The following is a 24406-nucleotide window of genomic DNA, read 5'->3' as shown; positions in this document are numbered from 1 at the left end:
AACTTCTCTATCAGACTACACATAGTCTTACTGGCATACATTTTCAGGAATTACAACCGCATTTAAATCTGGAAGAGAATCAAAAAAAGTCTTGTTCTGTCTATGTATTGATTTACTAATTCTAAAATAATTATTTCTGCCATAATTTTTAATAAGCGCCATTTTACATAAATGGTGTTGTTTACAGAATAATGTTAAAGTAATAAAATATAGGTAATTCTAGCATGGTAATTCAAATAGGCCTATTCCAATGCATCCGAAACTCAAATCGAAATCCGAAATTTCCGCATACGCGGAACTCCATGCAGCTCCCATACTACTCTCAATTGACCTATCAGTTAGCCCCGAATCAGTTACCTGGATCAGTGTAAGAAGTACCAAAGGCACATTGTTTTACCATTTTTGTAGCATAAACACCATCAAAACGATGAGAGCATCGGATCTTCCTATGTTTCTCCATGGCGCTGAAAAACCTAAAGATGCCCGAGTTCCCCGTGCAACTGATACTCAACTGCCATTGGCTCATCAGCGTTTGAGGGGCGGGGCTTACCGATAGGTCAATGATGACTTCCGGTCCAACGGCTGTCGTTTGTCGTGTGCAGTGGAAAGGCGGCTTCACTCCTGAAACTGTGATGATTGACACAGTGGTAACCGTGTGTCCACTAAAGTGTTTTTAGTTTAAAGTGTGTCACTAAAATGCTAGGCGTTCTGCTGAAAACGCCTGCTGAGAGCATTTTGGCAGCGCATTTTTTTCAGTTGAGACACTTTGCTTGTTATGATACGGAATATCCGCGAAAGTGTTACTACACTCAAAAAAATGCTGGGTTGTTTCTGTAAACAAATTGTTGGGTTGATTGTGCTGGGTCAAAAAGTTGGGCTGTTTGGGGTACTGTAAACACATTATTGGGTTGATCATGCTGGGTCAAATGAGTTGTAAGGGGGTCATTCACAAATAAACCGCTGGTTGGGTTATTTTGACCCAGCAACTGGTTACTTTTTTCATTCTTTGCGGAACTTTCTGGATTCTTCACTTCTGACTCGAGGAGCACGCCACTCGGAGCAGGCAGTGTTTTATGGTGAGTTAATATGAATGTTTACCTATATTTTTAATAAGTTGTGGTGGTAGCAGCAAGCTAATTTCACTGTTCAACATACAGTCTTTGATATGGAAGTGTGAGGGGTAACTATTTATTTCTGTGAAACATTAAATAGCCACAGCTAGCCGGTTAGAATTTTTTGACAAAATGGCACGTTAAATCCTTAGTTGAAATTAAACCAGCTATATCAGCAGCCTTTTTGAAATATGCAGTTTAAATTCTAAATTCATCATGTAATTATCGTAGGCCTATTCATTGTGGACGTTGCGTATAAGCGTTTTGTATGAAATCCATACGCGCACTTTCCTCACAGGGCTCGCACGTAAAATCAGCGGGAAATGAGTCTCTAATGTAGGCTAGCTAGTGAGTTGTGAGTGAAAAGTCTGCTGGCGTAGTTTTAGAAATACTCGTCAGAAGAAGTGACTGAGGTAAGTTCCAGCACAGTCTGCGTGTGTTTTCTGTAATGTCTCGAACCATCGTTTCTGCCAAAAAAAGGATTTCAAGAGCTTGATATAGCCTAGTTTTTATTATGTAGGATATGACTTGCAATCTTTATATAGCCTACAGCGACTGAGGAAAGGAGAAATAAATGGACAGGCGTCAGTTTTGAGAAGAAAATTATACCCGTTTAGTTGAACGAATGATCGTCAATATTTAAAACTTAAAAAATGCAAACTTACATGATAGCCTACCCGAAGTAATTTATTGTGTGTAACATCTAAACGAGGCGATCATCAGCGCCAGTCAGGAGATTACCGAGCAGCTTTGTGGGTTTGTGAGTTTTAACGTTAAAGACACTATCAACATTACAGTAATATTTTACTTTTAATAAAGTAATGTTTTATTTGAATGCCTTAATGTTGATAATATTTGTCCAAATTACTCTTTTATTACTATTACTATAATTCAGTTTGCAAATACTGAATACACATTTTGTTTGTTTTTCACATTTGGTCATTTAATGTTTGCAATATTTTAATTGCATATTCAATAATAAATTGATACTTCCACAAAAAAAACTTAACTTGCATGTCAGTTTTATTGCAACACTCTAAGTGATTGTCTGGGAAGCAGACACACTCTGTCAGTTTAAATCTAAACTAAAACGCATATCTTTTACCTGGCATTCATATAGAACATTATACATTTCTATTATTCAAATCAGTTAAATGATTATTAGGCTGCATAGGTCAGCCGGAACCGAGGACACTTTCCTATAACACCTGATGTACTCATTATTTAATAAGAAGAATGGCATCTATGCTAATTTTTGTCTTTCTGTTCATTCTAAAGTTTACTGAAGTCAGCCGGATCCAGGCCATATCCAGATCAGAAGGTGGACCTGCGCCTGGACCCATCCATGACGCATCCCTGAAGGGCCAGCCTCATCAGCCTTGTGAAGGCCTCATCGACACGACTGATCCTCAACAAACTCGTCTCCATACCGGTGTGATGACTCCGACTTCCAACCAGATGGAACTGGATAAATATTCTGAATTTTCTTATTCAATCTGACCTCTGACCTGTAATGCTGCCTGAATCATAATCATACACTGTTCGCTCGATGGCCAGAGGAGAACTGAACGACTGAGCCTGGTTTCTCCCAAGGTTTTTTTCTCCATTCTGTCTCCTGATGGAGTTTTGGTTCCTTGCCACTGTTGCCTTAGCTTTTGGCTTGCTTAGTTGGGGACATTTAATATTCAACAATATTATTGATTATTGATTTGCCTTAAGGTGGACAATGACGCAATTTTTCATCTAGAAACAAACTTTGTTGTATTATTTTCATGTTACAGTATTACTGTGAAGCTGCTTTGATACAATCTGTATTGTAAAAAGCGCTATATAAATAAAGATGACTCTACTTGACTTGTGTAATCAACAGGTGAGGACCAACATGGTTGAATATTTACAAAATGAGATGACTGGTGAATTGCTGCACACTCTGTGCCTCAGGGATGAAATGAGGGGGACATGTCAGACCTTTGACATTGATTAACATTTGTATTCAATAACGAAAAGTATTAAAGAAATGTATAAAATTAAAAAAAAATTAAATGATATTGAAATCACATATACTGTGGCCTCTCTGGTTTATTGTATTACAGAGATAATAATTATTTTACATTCGTAATATAACAAATATTTGTTACTAATTTTATTAAGGCACTGAGACAAGAAATAACCCAGCACATGAGTAAGACTTAACCCAGCAAGAGGGTTAATTTCACCCACTGGTTGAGTCAAATGAATGACCCAGAAATATGGGTTAAATGGTAAAACCCAGCACTTGGGTCAAACCAACCCAGCGCGTGTTCTGTCCAATAGTGACCCAGCGGTGTGTTTAAGGTTGGGTTATTTTTTAACCCAGCAGTTTTTAGAGTGTAGTATCTCATTTCACACATATTTTGTTTCTGTGTTGATTATATATTAAAATGTCGATACAACGTAACATATTTTCTCTGGCTCTTGTTTTTAATGATTTTGTTCCATTATTATGCTTGTTGTCATCTGTTGACATTGTACAAGCAGAATGTGGCAGTTGGTCGGTGTGGTATTAGCCCCACCCCTCCTCCACTGTGATTGGAGGGTTGGGTAAAAAGTGACAGAGCGCTGCTTTTTACCCAAAGTTGAACATTCTTCAACTCTCGGCGACCTGTAAAAAACTCAGAGTGCTCAGCGCTTCAGCATGAAAAAAAAAACGCTCAACGCCTCGTTACGCTCATGGCATTTTAAGAACGCGGTGCTTCTTTAAAAAAAATTGACATCAAATTTTGTACTTGTGATTGTCACTACCTGCTTTTTTCAGCAGTTAATTTGGTTGTGGAATGCAGTTGTCACTCCTGTAAATTACTGAACTGTGTGTGTACAGAACAGGATTAGGCACTAAAAGGTGAATTGACAACCGAATTTAGCTGCAGTGTGTAGCCTACATAGCCATATGCTGTTAGTCAGTTTCAGTAGATAATGTGTTTTTATTTCAGCTTATTTTAAGACTTTTTACATTAGACATATTAAAGTCTCTTTATTGTTTTCAAGAAAAAATATATTTTTAACCATTTATTTATATTTATTTTATTTTACTCTCTCCTGGCATAGAGATCTGTACCCAGGTAATGTTCAATAAGTAGCCAATAGTCATTGCTCTTTGTTCAGTTTTGGTACAGTGTGTAAATGTAGGTAGATGTACATTCCGCAAAAGCAATAAACCTCATCATCACATATTAGATAATTAACAAAATGTAATGTAATGATTTATATGCATGTAAATCAACATTTGACAGTACAGCTTTCACCAACAAAATGTATGGTTTTAAGTGATCTTTGACATTATAAATGCTAGGCACTTTTGAGTTTCAGTGTCACCGCATTTCTTGTTGGGAAACTATATGGAAATCATTTGTTGTCTTTCATCACCTGAAGCAAGTGTAATTTCCTTTAACAGGACTCCATGATGCGCCTGATGGAACCAATTTTCATTGTGCCTAGACCCATATTATTAAAGCTGTTGTACTCCCCTGGCCTGATGTATATCATTCTGCCTTCAAAATTGGGCTGTTCATACAGCAGCCAGTGGCCATGTGTGACATTGCAGGACTGGCAGTCAGACATGTGAAAGCGTTCCTGGATTGACTCACAGTCATCCATCAGCTCATACTTTTGTCCGACAAAGTTCTCCCTTTCAAAGATTCTCATTCTAAACGTTCCTTTATGCTGCAATGACAAAATTATTATTATGTCTTATTTAGTAATTCAAATAATAACATAAATTTATAAAAAAATAAAAAATAAAAAAAACACTGTCTAGAATTACCATAGGGATCATTCTGCAAGATCTGATGCAGTCGCTCGTGCTCATACCCATGATCCTCTGGTTATCAGGATATTCTCCTCTTCTCACCAGCATTTGGTGGCTCATGAAGTTGGAGCATTCATAGACCATGAAGCAGCCGCTTTCCACCCTACAGGAGCAGCAGTGGCTCAGGTATGAAGTCACATCAGGGCAGTCACCACTGATCTCATGGTTACGACCATGGAAGTTTATGTCCTCATAGAATATTATCTGGAAAGCATAGCAACAAAAAAGCATGCTTACAATAGAATGTTACTCTTTGTTCTTTACTTTGTTTGTAAATCCATTTGAAAATACTATGTTCTTGTGTTCATCCATTAACAGCTGACTTTGTCAAATCAATGTAGATCTGATTTGGATCTTGGATCTGATCTGGTCTTTGTATTAAACCCATTCAAAACAATCAATAACATTTGTTTTCAACATAGAAAGCCCCTACCTTTCCCATGATTTTGCATTTGTTTCAATGCTGTCAGTGTTTTACTGTGTTGCTTTTATACTCAACTTGATTGCTAAAAATCTATAGACCATTGTTTGAACTTCTTACTCAGCAATCCTATTTTTTTTTTAAACAGTCTACAATTAGTTACCAGAACTGTTTGCTCCTGTACCAGCTGTGGCTTTTCTGGTTGTAGGTGGACAGCTGACACACTTGTGTCTCAGTCAAAGAGAAACTGCCAAAGAGTGGTTCATTGTTGCCTTTCCCTATATAGACCTTCAAAGCCAGGGAAGGGTAACACCCCTAACACCCTATTGACTACAAAGTTTTTTTTTTGTTTGTTTGTTTATTTGTTTGTTTTTTGTCAATCTGAAATTGTCAAGCCCTGAGTCTTGCCTTTAGGGAACACTGGCAACTCAAGAATTACTAGTGTCATAATGAATTAGTGTTTGAGAGTAAAACTAATTATTAATTAAAAATAAAAAAAGATTGCAAAAAAAAGTCTTCTTAAGGCTCAAAAATAAAGAAGTTGATACCAGAAGTACTTGCAGTACTTTGAAGAACATTACATGGAGAAAGAGAAAAAACTGAGACAGACTAAATCCAGAAGAACTGTGGCAATGTCTCCAAGACACTTGAAGAAACCTGCCTGCAAAGCTACCAGAAAAACTATGTGCAAGTGTACCAAGGAAAAAAGCTGCTTAAAACGCAAAGCGTGGTCACACCAAATATTGATTTGATTTAGTTAATAGAAGTTAATTGAAAAATAAATGATGACGTTATTTTTGAAAGCATCCTGACTTTACCATCCTGACATTTTTACATAAGTGCATATAACTTTTTACAGTATTATAACTTCGCAGGTCGAAGTTTCTTCAAGCGTCTTGGAGACGTTGCCTCAGTTCTTCTGGATTTAGTCTATCTCAGTTTTTTCTGCTTCTTCATATAATCCCAGTCATCCTAGAATTTATGACAGAAGAGTATAGGGTCTAACCCAGCACGCTAGGAACTACCAGTGACTTTAGTATACACTGATTGGCCAAACACACTCGAAACTCTACCACCCACCATTTTTTTTAAAAAGTGATGTAAATACAGATAATAGCCTGTATATTGTATTTTCTCAAGAAACTAACTCTACAAACATCGAAAACAGTGCCTCTTAACCTTTACGCTGAGAAACTCCAACGCAACTTTGAAAGGACCAAGCGAAAAACATGATTATGTATTTCTGCTCAGCTAGCGATATTGGACATCAATCACACGGCAAACATATACTATTGGTGGCTCTGGCTGCCAGCTATGCTGTGTTGGCTAATAAAATCTAGTCAGCGGTGAGTAACACTAACTACAGACTGGTTTAGCCAACGTATTTAAATAGGACAGCATAAGAAGAGAGAATAATTCAGTTCACTTGTCACTGAGTTTATGGTAATAAATGAGTTATCTTACACTGTTAGACATTTCAAGGGTTTTTTACAGTAGCTTACTGGCAACACTTACTGTAATTAAGATTTACAGTACCATTACCGTATTTCAGTTTTACAATAACTACATGGTACTGTAATTGTGTAATACGGTGCATTACTGTAAAAACCAAGCTAATCAGTACACTACTGTAATTATTTTTATTTGTACAAAATATAAATTAGATTTCATAATTTTGATATAGAATTAATTTTTATTTTTATCCTACATACTACTAACATACAAATAAATTAGACAAAATTATTGCAAAATATTTTTTTTCTTTTATTTAAAACATATATCACAAAATAAACAGTCTGCCAATGCTGGAAATGATGTGTTAAATTTTTACACATTAATGGCTGAGTTTAGGGACAACGTTTTTTGTGTTAATTTTAACTCATTCATTGTGTTAATGATTTTAACAAAGTAAATATGTCAGAAAGGTTAGCACAAAGATGTGTAAACGTGTTAAATGAACACATTATGTCCTGTCCTTCACTGCACACATTGTTGAAAAACAAACATAGAATCCTAAACAAAACTATTTGACAAAATGAATGTAGAGTCATTGGTTGTTTAGCTTATACAATTATTACAATAAAAAATCAACCATTACATTCATAAAACTGCAGAATATAAATACATTTTTAAGCAGTCAAAAAGGAAATGTCCAACGCAGGACAAAACACAGTTCTTTTCACAATAGATGACACATAACCCCACCTTCAAAATAATTTCACTTATTTCCAAATATTTGTTGGATTAATGTACACTGGTGGCCAAAATAAGTATTTAAGTATCTTAATGTTGAATAAGTTGAATAAATTCCATATTCGTGTCAAATTATTTTTAACCTCCTTTTTTTACATTTGTATTATTATTTTTTACTAAAACTTAAGAATATATATTTGTAAACAGCTTTTTGTCAACAGCATATTCAAACATTTCATCTGAACTAAATTAAATTATGCCAGATACAATTTTAATACTTACATATTCTAAATTCTATCCAAAAATGCTGAGATCCATAGAGAGAAAGACTGAAATCGATGATTTAGCCCATTTCAGCTTGTCTGCAGTGAAGGGGTTCCTGTTTGAGACAAATACACAAGACACATGCAAGAAATCACTGTGTGATGATCGTTCTCCTTCCTACAGTAGTTAACCCACCTGTGCGCTGATATTAGGACCTTCCTGGTCAGGTGGGACTGCAATGGAAGCAAAAATATTAACTTAAGTTGTTTAGAATTCTAGATTTGGTATGAATGAATTAGTGAGAGTTTTACTGCAGTGCTTACCTGGATACATTTAATCTGGTGAGACTGGCGGTAGATCCTTTTCCTATTTAGCACCAAAACTTTGGAACAATCTTTCTAACATTGTCCGGGAAGCAGACACACTCTGTCAGTTCAAATCTAGACTAAAAACATCTCTTTGGCCTGGCATACACATTTCACATTATAGACTTCTATAATTCACTGTTAGGCTGCATAGATTAGGTCAGCCGGAACCGGGAACACTCCCCATAAATCCTGATGTACTTGTTACATCATAAGAAGGATGGCGTCTACGCTAATATTAGTCTCTCTGTTTATCCAAGGTTTACCACAGTCCGCTGGATCCAGGCCGTATCCAGATCTGATGAAGGACCTGCGCCTGGACACGATGACAACGCAGTCCTGAAGTGTCAACCAGTCCCTCCCCTGTTTACTGATTTCAGCCGGATCCCGGCCGTATCCAAATCAACTTGGGGTGCACAAACCTGTCAACACACACAGAATGTTTTTTACCTTGCTTGCTGGTCTCTCTCTCAGTGAAGTGAATTCCGTCTCTAACTTACTCCGGGCTAGACACGAACGGCGCAATCCAACAAAAGACAGTCAGAACTCCGGCTCCGGCGCAACACGACAAATCCCAGACAGTGTATAGTGATGCCCCGTTATATTTCTGACGTATGGTACTCCGAGTCCAAGTGCTCGCGCTATTTCTGTCAAAGGACAAACAGGTTCGCATTTTGCATCAATGGTCCGGTCGCTTCAATGTGTCCAATATAAACAGCCTCTGGCTTTTATAGCGTTGTAGACACGCAGTGTAAGGCAAAAATTAGGAAATAAAAAGCACGATGGAATAGTGCCAGAGAGGCCGTTACGTCAAATACAGTAGTATACAGCAAATTTAAAAAATACAGTAAGTCTTTGTATGTGGTGTTTGACGTCACAGAAAATTCCCATGATGCAATGGGAATCACAGTTATTTACTGTAAAGAGAAATAGCTGTATAATACCAATCGCCATTCTACAATTTTGCTCGCTCTTCTCTCAGACAGACTGGCGGCAGCAGCAGCAGCGGGAAAATGTAGTGGATGTGGTCAACCTGTCACTTCAATCGAGGGTGACCAATAGAAAAAGGCCTTTCATCCTGGTTGGTATGACCGACCACTGAGGTGTAGCTTCATACGCAGGCAAAACTTTTCAGCTTGCAAGCAAAGATTTACACACACTGCAAATAATTTTGTTATCAACTTCTTTATTTTTAAGCCTTAAAGAGGCTATATGCGATTTTCTGAAATTTAAACTCGCGACTGACACCTGTGGCCAAAAAACGGAACTGCTCTTCCTTTCTGCTCGCTCTCGTACGTGCACACTTCACAAGTCATCCGCTGCAAAGAAGTCAACATTATGTTTACAGAGGTAAGAACAGTCAAATACATATATTGTTTGAGAAACTAAGTTTGTTTGCTGACTAGCGGTGGTGGCAGAGTGATCTGAAACGTTTAACATGAACGCGCTTGACGTCACATCCGCAGACAGCGCGCAAAAAATCCGACCCGACAGAAAATAGGAAAAATAGGATACAGGCTTATAGGTGCACCCACTGTGAGCTGACAAGGTGTCAGTATGCTCATCAGGAGATGTTTGAGTCATAAATGGTCAAATAAAAAGGCTATTGTTACGTTTATTTTGGGGAAAAAGTTGCATATAGCCTCTTTAAGAAGACTTTTTTTGCAGTCTTTTTTTTTTATTATTATTCAAAAAAAAAAAACAGTTTTACTCTCAAACACAATATGTTTGATTGAATAACAAAGACACAAAGGAAACTCCATAGTTGATCTGCTAGTCGTAGGTCTTTCATGCGGAAACTTTCCTCGTGTTTGCAATTTGCATATTAAAAATTGCATATTATAAAAAGTTAATGACCAAACGTATCTTTATAAAAGTTCACAATACTGTTGCAGATTAAATATAATGTGGATTGTCTTCTAATCAATGGAGTGGAGTGTCATTATAATCTTTCATCAGGTTAGATACTGATTATTAATCACTCAAACCCCTTTATCTGAACCTCTTAACCGTCAGCTCGCACATCTGCCATGTTCATAGTTTTTTTTTTTTTACACTCTTTTATTGTTTTTGTAGTTCTAATCGAATCCTTGTTCAATGCGCAATGGGTTGTGGGCAATATTAGCTGTTAGGGTGTGCACAGATCTGCCCTTCGGATTCTAACCGGAAAAAGTAGACCATCCGGGTATCTTTGGAATTTATTTCAACACACTCCGTTTTGGGACAAACTAATTCTAATTTTGAACACTACTTAGGATGGATAGTATGCAAATTGGGATGTAGTGATAGATGGTATTATTACTGGAAGATACGAGGGTCCATGGCTCTACCATTGGAGAAAGTGTAATGGCTAACTTGGATCACATGTGTCCTTGATAACCAATTACATTACAGCCTTGACATCATTGAATTTCGTTTAGAGTTGTGCTACACTCAGTCACTTTTTGCGGATACCATGGAAAAGAATGAAAATGCCATAAACTGCATAATACCTCTGGCGTAATTGTCCATGACTTCTTTTATAAAAAAAAAAATAAAAAATTCATTTTAAACTCTAAAATGAGATCAATCCAAAACTAATGTTTAAGAGCAAACATTTTGAAGATTAGCTGATTGTGATGTTAAAAAGTATTATCTTTTTAAGAATTTATATAATTACCAACATTGTCCACACTGGATCCAGTTTTTGAAATTGCTCTTTTCCATGTATGTGTGTATGACAGGTTCTTTATTCAGAAGTGTATTTCATAGTATGATACATTGTTTTCACATTGTGGTACAAAAGTATTGTTATAAATGCATGCAAACATAAAAAACAATCAATGCCTTATTTGCTAATGTTTATTTTTATTGTCATATATATACAGTATATGATAAAAAGCTTATATATATATATATATATATATATATATATATATATATATATATATATATATATATATATATATATATATAAGCTTTTCAGCTTTATTGGACTGGGCAGTAGGACGAGAGGAGAGAGGGGAACAGAATCAGGAAAAGACCTCAATCCAAAACTCGATCTCAAGTCGCCTGAGGCACAACTGTGCCATATGTCGGAGTGCTGTCCACAAGGCTATGGCTCTGACACCCATGAGTATTTTAGCAATAGAAAACAATCAGAATGGCTGTAATGTTATGCAAGAACATCCAGCTGTCAGCATGACATCTAACTAGAATTATCAATGTATACATTTTTATAATGTATAATGATTGATTGATTCACAACAGACAACAATCTGCTAAAAAAAATAAGTTTAAATGAAATGTAACCTTGGTTAGGACATACAGGCATGTTTTTGATATTGGTGGTATTTCTTCATTTGACATTGATATTATAAACTTAATTGATGCTATAAAATTTATTTGATATTTTCCAAATTTTTTATACTGGTGGTATAAAAGGATAAGCTGTGTATATAGCCCAAAACAACAGACAACAACATAAATGCATTGTGAGAATTTTATTGTTTATACTTATATTATCATTTATGTTTTTAAACCGTGAATTTAACACAAGTCCATGATTCTTCTAACAGAGCTGAATCTGACGTTGCTGTATCCCATATCCCTGAAGCTCCTGTACTCTCCGGGCCTAAAGTAGATCATCCTTCCTCTGTAGTGGGGCTGCTCATACATGAGCCAGTGGCCATCCATCACATGACAGGACTGGCAGTCAGACATGCGGAAACGGTCCAGGAAGGAATCACAGTCATCAGTCAGCTCGTACATCTGACCTCCAAAGTTCTCCCTCTCATAGACCTTCATTCTATAGGATCCCCTGTACTGTAAATTGAAAAGAAATGTTTTAATTCAGTCTGATTTAGTGCATGTATGATTCAGCACACTCTGATTCAAATGCACTGAGTCATATAACTTAATCCATGTGAAAAATTCAGCATTGCTGGTCACCAGCATAAGGTATGTTTGCATTTTGGTACTGGCATTGAATGCTGGTTAAGGCAAGCTCACAACTAAACGACTTTTGACTTGTCATTGACTGATCATTAAGTATGAGCAGTCAGCGATGTGATCTGACCCTGTCTCGAGCAATCACAGACGCTACGATATTTCCAAACTTGTTTGATATTATCGCCACGTGATCTTGTAATACATGCAATGCAACAAGGTGGAACTAATCCAGCCAATCACAGTGCAGAAAGTAAAAATGGAAAAATCTTGTAATCACTTTTTTTTTTTTAAATGCGTTACCTGAGGAACCATGCGACAGGACCTGATGCCATCACTCATTCCCATGCGCATGTAATCAGCATACTCGCCCCTCCTCATAAAGAACTGGTTTCCCATGAAGTTAGGACGGTCAAAAACCACAAAGCAACCGCTCTCCACTCTGCAGGAGTTGCAGCGGCTGAGGTAGGTAGACATGTCAGCGCAGTCACTGCTGCACTCATAGGAGCGGCCCTGGAAGTTCCTGTCCTCGTAGAAGATAATCTACCAAGAAAAGTTTGTATATTTAAATATAAGTTGATGGACTCACTGTAACCTTTAATAATTTAAGTAACTGGAATTTTTTTTTTTTTTTTTTTTTTTTTTTGTTGCTTGCATTACAGACTAGGTATGTTTATTTAGAGCTTGTGTATGCAGCAAATGTTCAATAATAAAATAAAAAAAAACATATTTATGAATTTGACATTTTCCCACATAAAAAATAAATAAATAAATAAATAAAATCTTTGAATTTAACCATATCATAGAAGTTTTTGCTCTTTTTGACAGCTATACCCAATACATACCTTGCCCATGTTTGCTATTCTTTGTGTGATTCTGTCCAGTTGCTGTCTGTCTAACTGCCTTTTATACTTTATAGGCTGATAATGGTTTTTGTCATTCAAATACCCTGGAACCTGATGATCAAGCAGGTCTGTGATTTCTGTTAATTTAAATTGTGCAATCACAGCCTACATGAAACAAACAGAATGAAAGACAGACACAAAAGAGAGAGACAGCAAATGAGCATGAAAGAGAAACAGAAATGGGGTCAGGCAAGAGTTACCAAGTTTGATGAATTTCTTAAAGTACCAAACATTTTTCAAGTACTTAAAAAATACTTATGTTTGTTAATGATTTTCAGATTTGCATTTCGTTACATTAGCGTGTGATATACTGAAACATCATTTATTTTGTTACCATGTATGGTTAAAACACAGGACTCTAGATGCTCTCCCATTAATACACTGATCTTAAAATTCAGTCTTTGACCAAATGACCAAGGTTTAATCTAGAAATGTGTCTGCTATAAAACCTTATTATAGAATTGTTTAAAGGTGTTGGCAGTCATAATGAAAATGACTTGTCTGTTGTCAATAGTTTTTCTTTGAGAATTGTTTTTTAAGAGTTTTACATCATGCTGATCCTTGAAATTGTGGACAATATTTAAATTGTCACTAGAACCGATGTTAAATGATTTTAATAAATAAATTACCTCTAACTCTGTCAAATGGACAGATTTATACATTATGTCATTTTGTATGAAGAGAGGTGCAGCAGTAACCCTACTGTTCCGTCATTAATGAGTACAGTTCCACTTTATTTCAATAGTCCACTTTAGACATTCTACTAACTATAAGAAACTTTGCAACTACATGTCAACTAACTCTCATTAGAGTATTAGTAGAATGTCAGTAGACTGTTAGGCTATGGTTAGGTGTCAGGGTTCGGGTTAGTAGAATAAATTGGCTTGTAGTTGCCAAGTTACTTATAGTCAGTAAAATGTCTGTTGGGGGACCATCAAAATAAAGTGTTAGCAGATATTAAGCGGACAGTTTACTAATACTCTAATGACAGTTAGTTGAAATGTAGTTGTAAAGTTACTTATAGTTAGTAGAATGTCTAAAGTGGACTATCGAAATAAAGTGTTACCATGAGTACTACACAGGAACAAATGAGTAACTAGTAACTAATATGTTTTTTGCAGAGCCGGACAGTAACTGAGTACATTTACTTGAGTACAGTACTTAAGTACAATTTTGAGGGATCTGTACTTTACTCGAGTATCATTTTTGGGGAGTACTCATGACTTTACTCAAGTACATTTGAGAGGCAAATATTGTACTCTTTACTCCACTACATTTCTATCCATAACTGTGAGTACCCGTTACTTCAAAAAAAATAAAAATAAAAAAAAAAAGGGAAAAAAGAAACATCTCGGAAACCCTCTCAAATGTGATTGGATTGTGCAGGCGCCACTGATTGGGACAGCCTATCAGCAATCACCTTCAGCTTTCCGCCAAAGTCAACTCCATGGTCAGATTTAGATAAGAGAAGAAACCATGGACGAAACAATGGATGAAGACGCAGCAGGTCCATCCCGGGAGCGATATTTTTTTTCCCAGGATGGTAGGGGAAGACTCATGAATATTCATTAGGGAAGTCATCCCTGATCGGTCTTAACCCCAGTGATGGGTAGGTTTAGGGGCGGGGTTATGGAGGTCATAAGAACCCCAGTGACGGGTAGGTTTAGGGGTGGGGTTAGGGGTAGGTCATCGGACCAATCAGGGATGACTTCCCTAATGAATATTCATGAGTCTTCCCCTACCATCCTGGGAAAAAAATATTGCGTGTTTACCAATGTAAGCACTGTGGCAGTAGTAATGCAATATTTAGAAAATGTACTCTTGTACTCTTGATACTCAAGTACCTTTAAAAACAAGTACTTTAGTACTTTTACTTAAGTAGACATCTGACTGTATACTTTTACTTGTACTTGAGTAAAATTTAGCAAGGGGTATCTGTACTTTTACTCAAGTAATGTAGCTGTGTACTCTGTCCGCCTCTGGTTTTTTGTAAGGTTTTGTATAGTAATGACTCAAGTGTTCATACATCCTTCTAAAAGAACAACTAATTATTCGGATAACTCAAAAGCTTACAATGACTTCAGTCAATATTAGGGATTATATTATCAGGCATTGAATAAAAAATATTTCATGTCAATATGCCAAAACATTGTAAATGTGATACACGTCATGAAGTTAAGCCAATGACACTTTCTTGCCCTGTCCTAAATGAAACCCTAAGCCCTTGCAATCTTCCTCTGAATCCACATTTTCATAATGAAATGCCGTTTTGACTGTTGGGTAGAAGTCTGCTGCATTGTTCACTTCAGTGAGGGCTCAGAAAAAGTGCACAGTGATGTAGCATGTCAGACGCAAAGGGGTGCTTGCAAGCACACTTCTGAAACCTAAAATTACAAATGGGACATCCTACGATCTTGAGGACTTAACGACACAAGCACGCGATGGTCATTGTAAGTATACAAGTGCACATGAAGTGTGCCATTTAGGACATGGCTTCTAAGTTTTATCTTTATACTCCAAAGAGTTGAAAATGGCTGACAAAATTTGGCCAAATTTATCAGTAGGTGGATGTAACCAGGATATAGCCTCACGACCTCCCGAGATGGAATTGGGTCTCCGTAGGCCAGAGGTTGAGCTGGGGTGACAAAGGGCGGGGATGGGGCCTGAGGGAAGGCGGAGCTAGACGAAGCTGAAGGGTTGAAGTGTTGGAGAGCATTGACCAGCCAGAAAGTCTGTGGCGAAGGTGGTGAGATGTCCGACCCAGGTATAGCCAACATGCTGAGGGAGTCCGGTGAGGCCAAATCGCCGATGGTCCACACTGAGGTCGAGGGTGGAAGGAGCAGAGGAGGTGGTACCGAGGGACTGAATGGAGACAGTGATGACTGTATGTCATGGATGGCTTAGGACTTGGGAAGAGACTGGAGACACAGAAACCAATAAAAAAACAAAGCATTCAAAATCTCTGTCTGGAGAGATAGTGGGAGAGGGGGGCTGGGTGGGGTCAGCGAGACAGGCATAAGACAGGCTGGTTCAGGCAAAAGTAATGAGGGCAGAATAACATCCTCTCCAAACTCAAAATTTAACAGTGCCTCAGCCAACAACTCACTCTCAGTAGCGGGAGGGTGGGCGGGGCTCACGTACAAAGTCCACTAACACTCCCTCGGCGATGGATAACTTGGCCGGTTCACACACCTGGTCAGGCATGCGCTGCTCGGGCTCCGCGGCGATTTAGTCCTTGGTCGTTTTCCGGGATGTGGGCTGTAATGTCGCAGAGGATTCCCTCGAGCTGCCTATGGTGGGCTCAGGCTGTCGATCCTCGTAGGCTGGGTGGCTCTGGCTCAGCACTGGATTGGGAGTGGGGCTGGCGGCATCCTCGACAGCGAACGCTGATCCACTGGAAAACAGCACTCACTCCACAAATTTGGCGAAGCTTCCTCGAGGAGCCTCCCCGGACAACTGCTCTAGTGTGGCGGTGTTTAGGCCGTCTGACCAGAATCTCCAGGGAGGAACCGCAGAGGAGGGACACTAGGTCTGAGAACCATAATCAGCCAGTATGGTGCTTCTAGCAGTAAACTTCCAGGATGAAGTCCAGGATTCCAGACTCTACAGGATGTCTGCTTCTACATTCTGATACATTCAGAATCTGGTGCACCAGTTTGCATAGTGGACGCGAACACAGAAACCCCCTGGTGATTTATGTAAGAGACCACTGATTTGATGTCCGTACGGACAGACACATGATGGCCTCTTAGGTCTGGGAGGAAGTGCTTCAATACCATGAAGACCTCCATCATCTCCATGTAATTTATGTGCCACGAAATATGATGACTCCTCCACAGACCCTGAGCTGAGCGGCCTTCTATTACCGCTCCCTAGCCGGTAAGAGAAGCATCTGTTGAGAGAGTGACTCGAAGACAAATGAGTTCCTAACACTGGACCCTGGGACAAGAACCAAGGTTTCCTCCATATAACCAAGGCGCGGAGGCACCCCAGCGTGATCTTGATCATACGAAGTAGGTCCCCCCATCGGGGAAAACCCCTTGGTCTTGAGCCACTACTGCAGGGGCATCATGTACAGCAAGCCAAAGGGTATCACGTTGGACGCAGCTTCCATCAGACCCAACAGTCTCTGAAACTGTTTCACAGTGAGCAACTGGCCTAGTTTTATCTCTTTTACAACTGCTAGGATAGCAGCAACGTGAGCAGGCGATAGCACGGCCCGCATCGTCACTGAATACCACACAGAGAAAGGTGGTCCTCTGTACTGGAGAAAGAACACTCTTCTTGACATTCAGTCTCAACCCCAACTTCTTTATATGAGCGAAAACAACATCTCAATGCCGAACCGCCATTTATTGACCGACTTTGCTAGAATAAGCCAGTCGTCTATTTAATTCAAAATGTGAATCCCTTGCAGTCTGAGCTGCGCCAGAGCTGCATCCACGGGGTGATAGAGCTAGGCCGAACGGAAGAACCCGATACTGGTATGTTTTTCTCCCGAAAGCAAACCTCAGGAACTTCCTGTTTTGTGGAAGGATGGAGACATGGAAGTATGGGTCCAGGGGGTGCTCACCCTGTGGTCTGTGTGGGTCCTAATTAGGGATGTCCCGATCCGATCACATGATCGGAAATCGGGCCCGATCACGTGTTTTCAGACTCGATCGGAATCGGACATTACCTCCCGATCAGGACTCGGATATATATATTCTCATTATTTTTTAACACATCAATATTTATGCGGTGGCATAGAGTTACGCCGGTTTCACATTGCACGCGTTAGTAAGCAGCGCAGGAGCAGTGCGTATGGTGAGCAGGAGCAGGACACGTGCGTTTTGCTTTCACACTGGCAGCGTTTGTCACGCGCGGCTGAACCGCGGGTTGTGTAGGCTACAGACAGAGTACTCCATAATGGATAAGTTGGCATTGCTTTTTTTCGTTTTCAAATACATTTAAGAGAAAAGACTTGTCAAGAAGCTTATTTTATTAATAATTTCATTTATATAACTTTTGTTTCATCTTTGATTTTATTGTTATGGCAACAAGTTTGTTTTTGGACATTTGTTTTCTTTTTAAATTGCTGTTGGTCATTTGATTGACTGTTTAAAACACAATAGATATCATCAATGCACTTTTTGGATAAAACTGCGGTGTATTTTGGCCATGATCAATGTATTGTCACTTTAATTCAGCAAAAGCGGCGCAGCAAAAATAGACTCGGCGCCGAAACGATCGCGGCACTCCTGCTCTGCTCTGCTACGCGCTGGTGTGAATGCTCTAAAGCCTAGTTTAATCTGTTAACATGGGCGGCGAAAAAAAATACGCACTGCACGCTCTGCTAACAGTGCAGTGTGAAACCGGTGTAAGAGTTAGGAGTGCAGTTCCTAAAAGCACATTACTGGCTTTGCAAACACTGTAGCACTTTTATTTTTCATTTGTTTACATGCCTGCCGGGTATTTTAAGTTGAGGTGCTATTTGTTTATACCTGTATATTAGACTTTTTTTATATTTACTGTTGCACTAAAGTCCAAAAGTTAAGAATTTATGTATTACTTGATTGTTCAAGCTACCTTACAGAAGTGCTCTGTTTGTTAACAGAGTTGTTGAATGTTAAAATAAGGTGAATTAAATAAAAAAATAAGGAACATCCTGGATCTGTTTTTTCGCTCTTCTTTATTCTTTTTTATGTATTAAGTATCGGATCGGGACTCGGTATCGGCAGATACTCAAAATCAAATGACTCGGACTCGGACTCGAGGGCAAAAAAACCTGATCGGGACATCCCTAGTCCTAATGCCTCAGTGTAGTGACGGGGACACTATACTATAACAAGACCATCGTTAACCTGAGGTCCTGACTCTCTGTGGTCAATAAAAATCCCATGGCACTTCTCGTAAAAGAGTAGGGGTGAAACCCTGGTGTCCTGGCCAAATTCCCTCCATTGGCCTTTATCAATCATGGCCTCCAAATAATCCCCAATCCATTGAATTGGCTCAATCACTCTCTCTCCTCTCCACCTATAGCGGGTGTGTGGTGAGCGCAATGGCGCCGTTGTTCTGTGGCTGCCGTTGCATCATCCAAGTGGATGCTGCACACTGGTGGTTAAGGAGAGACCCCTGAAATTATTGTAAAGCGCTTTGGGTGTAGTAGTACATAGTAAAGAGCTATATAGATTCCTTGTTCAATTCAATTCAATTCAATTTAATATCATGGTTGTCAATTTTTGCCAAACAGTTATTTTGCTGAAACTGTAAGTGTGAGGATGCTGTTGGCAAATATTTGAATGTAGAAGATATTTCTGTAGTAACAAATAATCAGCCTGAGCTGACTAAGTATAAACCAACAATGTGCATGTTATAAAGCCTGAATATGGGATTCATTGGTTGTGGTTGGGATGCTTGGTACTCACAATTTTATTGTTGAACAAATCTATGATTCAGTGCTTTAGAACAATACATTAAGCTTGGATATTTTTTTTGAATTGCTGATTAAATTTTTTACAACCTGTGCCTTTGTTCAGGACTTATATAAAGAGACTACAGGCAGTTTGACATCCAACATTTCACATCTGACAATGACGACTGAGAGTGTAAGTGCCTCTATCTCCCTGATTGTCCATATCCCACAGTCTGTCATGATGTTTTAGCACAATGTAAACTGTCATTGCTGTGTTTGACAGATTGTGTTCTATGAAGACAGGAACTTCCAGGGAAGATCCTATGAGTGTAAGGGGGACACAAGTGACCTTCATTCTTTTTTTAGCCGCTGTAATTCTGCAAGGGTGAAGGGGGGCTTTTGGGTTCTGTATGACCGGCCAAACTACATGGGCTATCAGTATATACTGGCCCCAGGGGAATTTCCAGATTATCACCATTGGATTGGCTTCAATGACTGTGTCCGATCTTGTCGTTTAATCAGGCATGTGAGTCCAATGACACCACACATGATCACTTTGAATTACTAAGGTAACAGTGTGATTGGGTGTATACATATAAACATGATTTGTATTTCCTGCAGGTAACTGGACATCTCAAGCTGAAACTCTTTGAGAAGCCCAATTTTGATGGCCAAACATGGGAAGTTACAGACAGCACCCCGTCCATGCAGGAACGTTTTCTCTGCAAAGAGGTCCATTCCTGCAAGGTCCATGAAGGTCCCTGTGTGTTCTTCGAGCATGCAAACTACTGTGGCCGTCAGTACCTCCTTGAGAAGGGAGAGTACAGACGCCACACTGAATGGGGGGCCATGCATCCCACTGTGGGCTCCATTCGCCAGATCAGCACAGACTGTTAAAACATGTTATCACAACTACTGGAAAAGTATTGAAAAATAAAAATTTTGAAGAGGCATCAATTTATGGGAGTTTTTTTTTTTTTTTTTTTTTTTTGGACTGGTTGCCAGTTAGCAGACAATATAATATAATATTGAACCGAAATGATATTGAATTGAATATTGAATATTGAACTCTAAACATACTGTATGTAATCTGAAAAACATTCTCATAAGCCAGTCTTTAATTTGTAGTTCCATTAATGACTGCTTTGTGAGTTCATACTCTATGTTTGCAACTCTTGAGCAGAAATGGTTACCAGAAGATGTTTTCCATAAGTTATGTAAGGAATAATTGACGACAGGCCGTTGAATTATTAGAAAAATAATGCACACCCGAGGTGGTAATGCGGTCACGACGCGAAGCGGAGTGGCCGTTCACCTCGGGTGTGCATTATTTTTCTAATAATTCAACGGCCTGAAGTCAATTATTCCGCTTATACTACAGTTACCACACCTCGAAACATTGTTCAGATTACGTATTTCAAGACGTTTGTAAAGTTGTTGTCATTAAAACGCTCTTGTATGTAGGACTAATTTCTTACGCATCTAATCCAATGCCTCCGTTGCTAATTCCAAAACGTCATTTTAGAGTTAGTAATGGAGGTTTGAGCCACTGATAGCAGACTAATGCTGGGGACACACGACTAGCTGACACATTCTCTGACTGTTTTCATCGACTGCAGCAGATTTTAAACACCGACTTTGAACACAGACTGAACGGGCTGAACACGCGTTTGGACATTGTCAGTCATACGTATCAAATTACATTCATAACCGGCCTTAAAGTGTGTCCCCATTTATTAATGCAGTTATTAGAGAGAGATGTTGCAATAATGATACAGAAAATGTGCGTCAATATTATTATTTATTTATTAATTCAATTCCTTTTAATTAATTCAAATTCATTATTTTTTTTCTATTATTGACAGATGACAGACTAGCCAAATAAATGAAACACAAAGCCCTTTTAACAAGGCCTATCAATAATTATTTATTTGTTATATTATCTGCAATAATAATCCGTGCTGCAGGACTATCCATTTATTTAGCCTATATTCAGTTTAATTTTCTATTGATTATAGATAGGACTATATACTTTATTTATTCAAATTAAACTGCATGTTTCCATTGATTGTGAAGCTAGACATTGAAAATTGCAGCTCAAGCGCATGCGGCTAAATGTTTTTTCTTGTTATGAATTGTATCCTATTTTCCGTTATTACAGTTGACTACGCGAAGTGATATGGAACTGCAATGCGGTCAAGACCTGCCTGGAACTACTTTAGCTGTGCGTTTCCCTGAAAATAATGCACACCTTAGAACGTTCCTCAACCAATCAGATTCAAGCATTCAAAGGCCCTGTAGTATAAATTTTAATAAAAATGTGTATTGTAATTTATTTTCCACCAAATATTCTGAACAAGAAACAAAAATTAATTATTTTATATTTTCTTTTAAGATAACATAAGTGTAAATTTACTTTTGAGTGCAAAATGCTATTTTCAATAATACCATTGCGCAGATATTTTACCTAGTTTAGATTACTGATGATGTAATTTACATTATACACATGATAGTGATTACACTGCTGTATTTAAGAGTAAAAATATTGTTTTTTGCTATTTGTACTCTGTGCAATGGTATCCTTCTGCAAACTCCTTTTTTACTTAGTGTACAATAAATAGCTGCTACCTTGTTTTAATATTCTGTTTACACATGCATGTTTGGTGCTTTAAAAAAAAAATGGAGATCCAATTATGTTTCATGAAAACACAAGTTTGAAGCCCTGTTCATCAGACTATGTAGGCTGTCATGAAAACACATTTCATTCCTCTTCTGAAAGCAGCAAAACACCTTTGTTTAATCTGTTGCCATTTTGATGGTAACATCATGGCAGCTTGATTGCCTCTGATGTTTTGTTGTGCTGAATAAAAGACTCACAACAGCTTCAAGTGACAGTTTCATGCATACATGCATTGTATATATATATATATATATATATATATATATATATATATATATATATATATATATATATATATGATTGTGTATAGCCTACTCTTAGTTTCTGTGTTTCACAGTTTCTGTGTTATTGTGCAACTAAATGAACCTGCTGTCCAACAGTAGAACATTTAGGGGTGGGGCACAAACACTAATGCATCAGTTCATTCTAAAGGAAGTTTTACTCCTCATACAGTATTGGCATGTGACTAGATGCTAATGCTGCTTGAACTCTGCCAGTACCAGCAGCTGGAAAACAATTTAATTGGCCCAATAAATATTTTCTGGACTCAGCCATTGCAGAATCAAAAGGTCAGGGTTTCATACAATAGCCACTGCATTAATCTACATGAACAATCTAGAAACAATCGTAGTATCAGCTGTTGATGATGCAGTTGCTGGAGCCATTTATATAACAATGACTTTCCTGGCAGAGCAACAATGTGAAACATATAAATCTCGCTCATTGCCATTTTTATACACAGCATACAGCAAAAGGAGGAATCAAACTATCCTCAAACATGGACAGAAAGGGAAAAGTAAGAAAAATTTTGCTTGCATAAACTGGCTCTACAGTCTTGTTTATTGCTTATCTGTGTTTCTACATCTTCTCCCATGCAGATTGTCTTTTATGAGGACAAAAACTTTCAGGGACGTTCCTTTGAGTGCAGCACGGACTGCCCAGAGCTGTCGTCCCACTTAAGCCGCTGTAACTCCATCCAAGTCGAGAGTGGGGCCTGGGTTTTGTATGAGCATCCAAACTTCATGGGCAGCCAGTACATCCTAACCAGGGGAGAGTATCCTGATTACCAGCACTGGATGGGGTTCAATGACTCTATTAGGTCTTGCCGCATGGTGCGAAATTTAAGTCATCCCTCTTTGGAGAACCGTAGCTAGGCTATTTTTCCCAATGCAGGTCTGTTTTCCTCTTTTCCTGCAAAATCAGTCACCTATGCTGGACATATGTTTGACAATAATCATTCAGTAACAGTATTATTGGCCCTAAACTCTGCTAGATGCTGAATAACACTGTTTCTACAAATACGATTCACAGTTAGAATACAGTAATGACTGGCGGTATGGTTCTGTTCTGGGCAAGAACTCCCTGCGCATCCATGCAGCCTAGCATGGATAAGAGCAGGGAGAGCAGCAATAACCCCCCTTAGGGTAAGCAGAACAGAACCATGAATGTATTGCAGATGGGGGGGGGTCCTGTAAACCATTATAATGGTCCTGTAAACCATTTAAACCACTCTCATAGACTGCATAGTTTAGCATTAACATTATGATGATTTGAATTTTGGATATGCTTCTTTGTTTGCTCTTTGTAAATTGCCGACATGAAATAAATTAATTTGTTATGATATTTGGGAAACTACTCTCCCTGTTTTAGCACACTGGCATTTTCCGTATCCGTCTGTATAAGTGGCCTGACTTTCAGGGTCAGATTATGGAGTGCAGTGAGGACTGGCCCTCTCTCTTTGACCGCTTCCATCACCATGAGGTCCAGTCATGTAACTTTTGGATGGAGCCTGGGTCTTCTTTGAGCATCCTAACTACAGGGGACGTCAGTACCTGTTGGAGAGAGGCGAGTACCGCCGCTTCAGTGACTGGAATGCCATGCATCCTACTGTCGGCTCCATCCGATGTGTTCAGGAGTTGTAGGTTTTTCAGTGTGTAGTTGATTGTCCTTTAAATATTTAATAAAAATGACACTGAGCCCATTAGCTCCTGTCTCCTGTTTTATTTTGTTATTTTGAAAAAGTCTTATGCTTTGGGGTCTCCAGGGACCCCAGACAATAACATTTAATTTTGTAACAGAATAATAGTTTGTTTTTTATTTACAAATGTAATTTTACTCTGTTTATTCATGTTTTTACTCAACATTTGTGCAGTTTTTGGAGGATTTATGATATATTTTAAATTTCTATAAATAAATAAATAAATATTTATTTAAATAGGCTTTTTACAAAAAACAGCATTTTATGTAAAATTCACTTTATAAAAGACCCCTATTTCTAACTTTCACTCATGGGGATATCAT

The 24406-nt window shown here is 38.4% G+C and overlaps 3 protein-coding genes across 3 annotated transcripts; 2 read left to right on the top strand and 1 right to left on the bottom strand.

Moving 5' to 3' along the window:
* Positions 1-11727: 11727 nt before the first annotated feature.
* On the bottom strand, positions 11728-17256 carry LOC307165095 (gamma-crystallin M3; the record flags this gene model as incomplete). The annotated part of the gene is made up of 4 exons (XM_079882395.1): positions 11728-12003; positions 12430-12669; positions 15623-15893; positions 17108-17256. 4 exons carry the CDS (start codon positions 17254-17256, stop codon positions 11728-11730), a joined length of 936 nt encoding a protein of 311 aa, XP_079738521.1.
* Positions 17257-19552: 2296 nt separating this feature from the next.
* crygs4 (crystallin, gamma S4) lies at positions 19553-20322 on the top strand (the record flags this gene model as incomplete). The annotated part of the gene is made up of 3 exons (XM_079880438.1): positions 19553-19618; positions 19709-19951; positions 20047-20322. Exons 1-3 carry the CDS (start codon positions 19604-19606, stop codon positions 20320-20322), a joined length of 534 nt encoding a protein of 177 aa, XP_079736564.1. The 5' UTR covers positions 19553-19603.
* Positions 20323-22883: 2561 nt separating this feature from the next.
* crygs3 (crystallin, gamma S3) lies at positions 22884-24027 on the top strand (the record flags this gene model as incomplete). Its single annotated transcript, XM_079882394.1, is given in 4 exon segments — positions 22884-22901; positions 22984-23217; positions 23756-23875; positions 23881-24027. Coding segments are annotated over 4 exon segments (519 nt in total).
* Positions 24028-24406: the final 379 nt, after the last annotated feature.

Source organism: Squalius cephalus (assembly GCF_949319135.1).
Source record: "Squalius cephalus genome assembly, chromosome: 9".
In the NCBI taxonomy this organism is placed as follows: Eukaryota; Metazoa; Chordata; class Actinopteri; order Cypriniformes; family Leuciscidae; genus Squalius; species Squalius cephalus.
The sequence above is the reverse complement of the archived record's forward strand: the minus strand, read 5'-3'. Positions and strand labels throughout refer to the sequence as shown.